The 9,243-nt window shown below is 35.3% G+C and overlaps 1 protein-coding gene and 1 pseudogene across 1 annotated transcript; one reads left to right on the top strand and one right to left on the bottom strand.

Annotated features, from left to right (window-relative positions):
- The first annotated feature begins 3,011 nt into the window (after window positions 1-3,011).
- Window positions 3,012-4,805, top strand: LOC143579633 (adenine/guanine permease AZG2 pseudogene; annotated as a pseudogene).
- A 724-nt stretch (window positions 4,806-5,529) lies between these two features.
- Window positions 5,530-8,866, bottom strand: LOC143579632 (phosphopantothenoylcysteine decarboxylase HAL3a-like). Its single transcript, XM_077062880.1, has 3 exons — window positions 8,739-8,866; window positions 7,095-7,442; window positions 5,530-5,989 (listed from the first exon to the last, which is right to left on the bottom strand). Exons 1-3 carry the CDS (start codon window positions 8,769-8,771, stop codon window positions 5,705-5,707), a joined length of 666 nt encoding a protein of 221 aa, XP_076918995.1. The 5' UTR covers window positions 8,772-8,866; the 3' UTR covers window positions 5,530-5,704.
- Between the last annotated feature and the right edge of the window lie 377 nt (window positions 8,867-9,243).

Raw genomic sequence — 9,243 nt, 5'->3', positions numbered from 1 at the left:
CTGCATTTATTGCCATTTATACATGTAGAGTTAAAATTTAGAACTCTTAGTACGAGTTTTTTCCCAAACTAGAGTTTATGGAAAAAATATTTACTAAAATGGTGTTGAATGAAAAATATTTACCAAATTAGTGATTTAATTATATGTTAGTTTCTCTCTCCTAATGTTATTGGTTAATGTCAACTAATTAATGACTATTGAGTTAATTATAAAGTAAATTAGATTATTATTTATGACATGGTGTCCCAATATTAAAATTGTACCTGGAACAAAACATCTCTCTTGTTAATCAGTACTCCGTATTATTTATTCGTATGATTCTTTTCATTGTTTCATGAAAATACATTTACTTCATAAATATTACTATTATATAACTATATAAGTAAAATAAAAGTACATCATATATATTATAAATCTCTAGTTTTAAGATATGAATTTTCTTTTAGTATTTTTAAGTTCTTACTTTGTAATGATATGGCAGCTTATTAGAAAAATCATTATCGGTTCGTTGTGTGCAACAAAAATTTTGATAAAAAATTGTTATATTTTAAACAAACTGTATATTACTATATCTCTAGATAATATTCAACAATAAACCAAACTAGGAGCCCGTATTCCTAACATGCAAGCATCAAACTTGATAAACCTAATTAGGAGCGCATATTTCTAACGTGATATAAATATAACATGAGATGTACAAGTTTACTTTGATAAAAAGTTTTTAAAAAATATGTTTTTGTCCTAGTTAAACCTACGGTGCTAAAATACACTAGAAGAAGAGAAATTATAACCGTGCTTTACAAGTATAAACATAATCGTTTATACATATTCGTATAAAATTCACATTTAAATTAAAAATATTGTGAGCTTTGTCATATCTACAAACTATAAAATTTATAACAAGTTAACTATTAGTTTTTAATTATATAGCAATTTATGGCACATTTGGGAATTTTACTTATTTCGTATTAGTATGCATAAAAAGAAGAGTGTAAAACTAAGAGCATCTCCAACCATATATTTAGTTTGTCATCCGGTCTAGGTGGCAAATGAGTTGGATGTGAGATGAGAGAGAAATATATGAGAGAGAGTGTATGATGTTTAAAAAAGTGTATGAGTTTGGATAAGTTTGTGAGTGAGGAGTTGATAAAAAGTAGAGAGAGAAAAGTGAAAAGTAGAGAGAGGATAGAGAAATGGTGACTAGGTCATCCACTTTGCTTTAGCATTGTGGATGCTCTAAAAAATATTGACTAAATAATTGTTATTCTTTTATCCATGTTAAAGTAAAAAATATTAGTGTTAAGATATGATAAAAGTTGAGTTATAAACTATTGACTTAAAAATAATTAAGTAATAGTTATTTAATTAATACAATCCAATAAAATTAAGAGGGAGAATTAAATGACTGAAACACTATTTTAATAAATACTTTTAAACCAACACCATTTTAATAAATATTTTTTCCACAAATACTATATTAGAAAAAAAAACTCCTCTTAGTACAGTAGCATTAAAATGCTTTTAGTTTATGGTCATCTACACTTCCATGACCATACCATAGTAGCATTGAAACTCACATTTAGAACCACAACCGAATAATTGATCCTAACCACACTTCGCGCATCCCATCACATCCCATAACACTCAGCCTTAGAACAGGGCCAGCTCCGAAAAGTCGAAAAAAAAATTGGGCCAAAGGCGAAATTTTTTTAGGTCTTAAGTAAAAGAAACATTTTGTTGGGTTTAAACCATTTAATTATAAATGAGCTTATTTGATTATGATTTAAGTTGTGTAAAAAATTGTATATAAAAATAAGCTTAAAATTGTCTCAAATAAGACTAGAACTCACAACATTTTGGTTAGATGTCATACCCTTTTACCATTAAACCAAACTAGTGGTTATGTAATTGAGTTGAAACATTGATTATACACATGTTTTTGAAAAAAATACATATATTTTTTTTGAAAAAAAAAAATTCGGGCCTAGCTGGGTGTCGGGCCTATGGCCGTCGACTACCCTGCCATGCCTCAAATACGGTCATGCCTTAGAATAACTTAAAAGTAACATAAGTAACAAAAAAAATATTAAATATCTTCTAATCGTCATTTATCTGTGCTATCTTTCAATTTAGCTTCACTTTTATTCTTTGAGGCTTCAATTTCATATATGAATGAATAGTAATTAGACGGGATGAATTGACGGTGGAGGGTATGAGATTCGTGGTGAAATTTGAACAAAAACACAAATAAAGGGGGCTTAAAATTTTTGGTTACACTCATGAGCAGCAAAACAAGGGGTTGGAATCCCTCGGGTCTCAATATAAGCTTCACCCATGGATGAGAGAGATTCTTGTAATCAATGGGAGAAGGGTAAAGGATGAGAGTAGGGATGTGGATGATCGCGCGTTTTGTAACATCTGCCCCTCGCATCATCAATATTGTCTGCTTTGTTTCTGATCACGAATATGCGTTAACTCGATAGAGACTTCTCAAAAGATCACCTATCTTAATACAATTTTCACATAAACATGCTTAGCTATGAAAGTAGTGGGAGATTAAAAAATATGAAAGAATAAGAAGCAATAAAATAAAAACTCATTCCCATAAATCAAAACACTACTTTTAATAATAATATTAATATAATAATAAAACAACACACACATACCCTTGATTAGTTTATACGACCATGTTACAGTCCCTTTCTTAAATAGATAAATCTATCACATGTTTGGCACATAACCTTAAAAGGCAAAATCTGTTTTGTCAACAAGTCACATGACTACACATTTATATGTCCTACTAAAAAGTGAAAAAACCAATCATTTCACAAACTAAAAAACATAAACTTTCACAAACTCAAGAACCACCTCAACCTCAAAAGTTACAAAACAATGCACAAGTCATATTTCATTATTTAAACCTCAAGTTAACATCCACCATGCCCAATAAAAAGAGACTCATATATATCACACATTAACACAAGTGAACACATATAGATATACATAGAGAGTTAAAAATGGGAGAAGGTAAGTTGTGTTCAAGAATATTATTAGGAACTAGTGTTTGTGCAAACATGAAGTCAAACATGAATGATTCAATTTCAAAAAGCAAGATTGGTAAGTACTTCAAACTACAAGCTAGAAAGACATGTTTCACCACGGAGCTTCGGGCCGCCACCGCAACATTCCTCACCATGGTCTACATCATCACCGTCAACGCCACCATTCTATCGGATTCCGGTGGCACGTGCACCGTCTCCGACTGCACACCACCACATGATTCCAACTGCAAGTTCAAACCCAACATAGGTTATGACCAATGTGTTTCCAATATTAAAAATGACCTCATAGTTGCCACCGCCTTGTCATCAATGATCGGGTCATTAGCCATGGGCATTTTCGCCAAGTTGCCATTATCGTTGGCCCCGGGTATGGGGCCAAATGCTTATCTGGCTTACAACTTGGTGGGCTTTCATGGGTCTGGCCCCATTTCTTATGAAACCGCCATGGCCATTGTGTTGGTTGAGGCTTGTATTTTTCTTGTCATCGCAGCGTTCGGGCTGCGTGCCAAGATAGCGCAGTTTATGCCGCGCTCTGTGCGCTTAGCCAGCGCGGCGGGGATTGGGCTTTTTATTGCGTTTGTGGGTTTGCAGGGTAACCAAGGTGTTGGTCTGGTAGGGCCGAATCCTGACACCTTGGTTACTCTTGCTGCATGCACGCGTAAAGATAATATAACGGGTGCATGCACACATGGGATCATGCAAAGCCCAACCTTCTGGTTGGGCTTTGTCGGGTTCTTGATCACATGTTATGGGCTAATGAAAGATGTTATAGGAAGCATGGTATTGGGTATTTCGTTCGTAACCCTGATATCATGGGTCCGACACACATCAGTGACTGTTTTCCCCGACACGCCAGTAGGCGATACGAAGTACGAATACTTCAAAAAAGTGGTGGATTTTCATAAAATGGGGCCCACTTTGGGTGCAATAAGCTTCACTAACTTTAACCGAAGTGAAGTTTGGGTAGCCTTATTTACATTACTATATGTAGACATACTCGCCACGACTGGCACGCTATACACTATGGCAGAGCTAGGCGGTTTTACAGACGGAAAAGGTGGGTTCCAAGGGGAGTATGTAGCATACATGGTTGATGCATCATCCTCGATTGTGGGGTCCGCAATCGGGGCCTCTCCAATTGCCACCTTCGTAGAATCCTCAGCTGGGATTCGAGAAGGTGGACGGACAGGATTAACCGCGATCTTTGTCGGATTCTATTTCCTTTTGTCTATATTTTTCATACCAATATTTACTAGTGTGCCACCATGGGCCATTGGCCTATCTTTAGTGATTGTTGGGGCTTTAATGATGAAGGTGATTAAAGATATAGATTGGAACAACATCAAGGATGGTGTGCCTGCATTTGTAACCATTTTGCTCATGCCTTTAACGTATTCGATCTCGAACGGGATTATAGGAGGGATCGGGGTGTACATTGCTCTTAATATGTATGATTATGGGGTCAGTTTGTTCAAGTGGTTGATCAAGATGAAGAAGATGGTTTCAAAAGAGCAAAATCAAGTGTCGGCAACAGTTGCAGCGGATCGAATCGTCGAGGTGTTGTAGATATAATTAGTGGATGAACTCAAAAGATGCACGAGCTACCATGAGAATGGTTTTCTATGGCCGTTTGTGCATCTTTTGATGGTGTAATTTAGGTTATGTTTTTGGTGTGTTTGTTATGTTATCAGTTTCGAATCTAATATTATGTTACTTTTGAGTCAATCACCGTTCTATCAATGTTTCACACACCCCAAAAGTTTCACTACTATGTGAAAATTCTAAAGTGACCTATCAATGTTAAAAAAAAACTAATCTTGAAGCCAAATCGAATAGGCAATGACTAGCTTGCGAGGTTTCAAATCGAACTATAAACGCGTGTGCTTACTGCATGAGTGTCTATTTCTCTGTCCAACCATGCACAAATACATGTCATTATATGATTCTACTTAACTGATTTGTATTAAACGTCACTCGAAGTTTAACCAAACATTTTTCTACACTCGAAGTTTAACCAAACATTTTTCTACAGGGAAGTAGATAAGGCAAAACTGAAAGACAGGGTCGGCCGGCCCATGTGCAGGGTGTGCAAACACATAAACAAAGATCATGACATTTGAGTATGATCTTGTAATCTATGAACACAGTACAAAAACAAGGATTATGACATTTAAGTGTGATCTTTTAATCCCGCTCCTACATGGTAGAAACGACAATGATCACTATACAACATGAAAACTTGATATCAGAAAACTCACATTACCCCACTTACTAAGCAACGTGGAATCAGATGAAACGCGTTCTTGTGCGGGGCATGTGGCCTACAAAAGGGCTTAACTGTAAAAGACAGAACCAGTAAAAACTAGATTCACACCTAAGGCCTCTACTAGAAGAACTCAATTGCTTACCACTATTAAAACATATTTGACTACAATGAGGTCCAATTTAATTCAAACTACCCAATTAGATATCATTTGTCATTTATGATCACAAACCCATAAGCATTGTTCTCCAACTATATTCAAATAATCTCTTCCAGGCAAATCAATTCGGCGCCAACATACTCATCTTGGGATGGTCAATTTACAAATATTGCAAACATCAATAATCAAACATTTGTCCTTAATCTTTCATAAAACATTTTAAAGATCCTTAGGAATTTGTCTAGATTCCATGAAGAGTCTTACGGTACCAAAGATGATTGAGGGCTCAGCCATGGCACCTGTCCCATAGTCCCCACAAGCAAGCCTTTTCGACACCGGGGGTATAAGGTTGATTCCAAGTTCATCAACCATCATAAGGTGTTTTTCTGTGAAAGGATTGGTCCACATATAAGTATTCATAGCCGGTGCCACAAATATCGGTTTTTCATAATCCCATGCTCGTATTATGCTCGTCAACAAGTTATCACATAGTCCACTAGCAATCTGGTTCAGCATATTAAAACTGATTATTATCATGATTTTTTTAAATAATGGTAATTGTGACCCGTTTAGATACAAATAGGTCGATTTAGGTTATGCTTTTGCAGATCAAGTTTGATCTGTTTATATACAAATGGGTCGATTCAAGTTATGTTTTACTGTTTTAGCATATGAAATCAATTCTGATCATGATTCTGAAGAATAATGGGAATTTGGACCCGTTTATATACAATTGGGTCGATTAAGGTTATGCTTTAGCATATCAACGCAATTTTGACCTGTTTATATACAAATGGGTCGATTAAGGTTATGTTTTAGAATATCAACGCAATTTTGACCCGTTTATATACAAATGGGTTGATTAAGGTTATGTTTTAGCATATCAAAAGAATTTTGATCTTTTGTAACTTTGGCCCGTCTATATGCAAACGGGTCAATTCAGGTTATGTTTTAGCATATTAAAGCAATTCTTATCATGATTCTGAAGAATAATGGCAATTTGACTCATTATATACAAATGGGTCAACCGGTCAACTTAGGTTATGCCTTAGTAGTTTAGCGGCTAACAAGTTAAACCTTATCCCAAAATGTATTCAAATCATAACAACTTCTTTATCATTTACTTCAAAGGTTATAAATTATCATCATAGTAATATAGTCTTGCGGATTGAACAGGTATGACAGATCAAAAGTCACAAAGTGTATTTTTAATGCACGCACTTCGACATTCGTGTCTAAAATGCTCTATTCAACAAAATTGATTATTGTCATAAGTTCATAACAATGTTTAGTTCATACTTTCAGATTTAACACACAGTTTATTTATTATAAAACAGAAAAATGTGCAAAATGTTTCAAGTCAACCCGAAGCGTATAATAATTACCCATTTTAACCCGTTGCACAACCCACCGGATACAACCATACAACCACAGGTTTGAAACCAGGTTGTACCCATATGGGTTGAAGCCAGTCAAACCCAAACCAACTCCGTCAAAACCCGGTTTCAAGTCAGTCAAACCAGATCTTTGACTTTCTTCAAATTGGTTCCAATCCGAACCAGTTCCAGCTCATACCGGTTTGACTCTTTTTGACCCAACTATATGTTACCTTAGCGAGTGTATTCGCAGACAACGGGGCGATAACCATGATATCAGCCCATTGACGGAGCTCAATATGAAGCACTCTATCTCCAATCTTTGACCAAGTTGACCATTCGTGCTCATCAGCATACAGAATCACATCTTTTGGGAGTGTTGACTGATCAATAAAATGTAAAGCCGACTGTGTTACAACCGCTTTCACATCGGCCCAATCTGAAAAACAGTTGCAAAGATTCCCAAATTTTATAGCAGCCACGCTTCCACTTGCAGCTAACAGAATTCGAGGCCTTCTAGAAGCATTAGTCACCTGCATTGCATCACTTACTCCTCTTACAGGTTCAGAATGTGCCATAATCTGTATAAGGTCAGTGAGGTTACAGTTACAACTGTTTTAATCTTTTTGCTGCAAGTAAACTTTGATCACTCTAGGTATATAAGACTGAAATCTAGCATGAAATTTGGCAATTATGCTTCCCGTTATCAGGTAAATAGGGATGACATAACAGGTCAGAGTGTCAGACATGACACGATAAGATATGAACACCACAGTATAACTAACTGTGTCACTTTTTTTCCAAACACGAACACGAACCTGTTAAGAGACAGGGTACACGACACGACCGACACGATAAATATCACATATGCAGTGAAACAAAAGTTGCCAAAAGTTAATAAAGTCTTAATACATAAAACATATTTGAATAAAAAATCCATAAAAGTCTAAAATCAAATCATAACATGAACTTTGGGCATATTTTTATTTTATGTTTTTTAAATAAAAGATATAACCCCGAGTCTCATTTAACGAGGGGAGGGGAAGGAAGGGGAATTATGACAGGAAAGAAAGGCAGGGGAAGAAAAATATGTGATTTTATTTCGTGTTCCCGAGTTTAATGAAAAGGAAAGGAAAGGGAGAGAAATTAAACATTTTAGGTGTTCCCGAGTTAAGAGGAAAAGAAAAGAAAGATACATTTTCCTATTATACCCTTTAAGTAAACCATTACATGAAGTTAGATATAAGGGTAATTTAGGAACTGACAAAAGTTATAATTAGACATAAATATTTTCTCTCCTGATCTCTCCAATTTGGGAGGATGATAATATGCTTAAATATTCTAGCATTTTCCCTTCTTCCCCCTCCCCTCCCTTTCTTAAAAAATCTCTGGAACATGAATTTTTTATATTTTCCTCTCTTTTCCTTCCCCTCCCCTCATTAAATGAGACTCGGGAACATTTAGACACGAAACCTGTTAAGCACAAACCCAAACGTGTTTAACTCGGTGTCAGAAATTGGCAGGCGTACATGAAAAGATCATCTTATGACTCAAAATGAAGTGTAGATTGCTTTAGCATCAAACATATGAAGGAAATCAATAGCTATAGGTCAAAATGACACGTTCTAACTTATGGACATATGATATTACACATTACTTGGTAAGCTGACGAAGAAAACCTAATTCCTAATTAAGCTTCAAACTCTAATTGAATAAAAGCTCCTTTGTAATTGACGAGTAATCATGTGACAGTTAATTAAGCAACGTAATATTCACCAGAAATGAAACGATACCTCAATCTACTTATTATTCTTCTGTAATATAAGAACAAAAGCAAAATGATATGAATTAGAGTGTGAATAAATAGAAAGCGATACCTGAAATTGAGAAGTTTGGTCAATAAATTGCATAGCGGTTGTATCTAGTAGCCGTTGATCGGACTCCGGCGATCTGTTACGCCGGAGATGATTAAGGGAGACTAGAGGGAAAAATTAATAAAGTTGAAACTAGACTTTGTTTTTACTTTTTACCTTTTCTTTTATATACTATACGGGTGTCCGCGCGATGCAGCGGGTGTTTGAATTTGTTAATCACGTAATAAATATAAGTGTTTATGGTTCGGTTAAAACCTTGAAATCGTTTAAACCGGTCATTGGTTTAACTTCTTTTTTCTTTTTCTTTTTTTACTTTCGGTTTGTTGGTCGGTTTCAAAATTTTCAAAACGTAGTGAACGGTTGGTTCGCGGTTTATACTGGCAACCGGCCATATGTAACTAGACCAGACTGTAAATGTTGACCGCATTTTAATGTTTTTTATTATTAATTATTATATATGTTTTGTAATATACACCTACAATTTCTCTCCATGTTAGGGTTTTACCCC

The sequence above is a fragment of the Bidens hawaiensis genome, unplaced genomic scaffold (genome assembly GCF_021521415.1).
Source record: "Bidens hawaiensis isolate Kalapana, Puna unplaced genomic scaffold, B.hawaiensis_p1.1 tig00029887_1, whole genome shotgun sequence".
NCBI classification, from domain to species: domain Eukaryota; kingdom Viridiplantae; phylum Streptophyta; class Magnoliopsida; order Asterales; family Asteraceae; genus Bidens; species Bidens hawaiensis.
This window is presented reverse-complemented; position numbering and strand designations above follow the sequence as displayed.

Excerpts from the sequence above, each read along its gene's own strand:
- LOC143579632 (XM_077062880.1), bottom strand. The coding sequence starts at position 8,771 with ATGCAATTTATTGACCAAACTTCTCAATTTCAG. Across the intron at positions 7,443-8,738 it reads ACCAAACTTCTCAATTTCAG|ATTATGGCACATTCTGAACC; the intron begins GTATCGCTTTCT and ends GACCTTATACAG. Across the intron at positions 5,990-7,094 it reads CTGCGAATACACTCGCTAAG|ATTGCTAGTGGACTATGTGA; the intron begins GTAACATATAGT and ends ATGCTGAACCAG.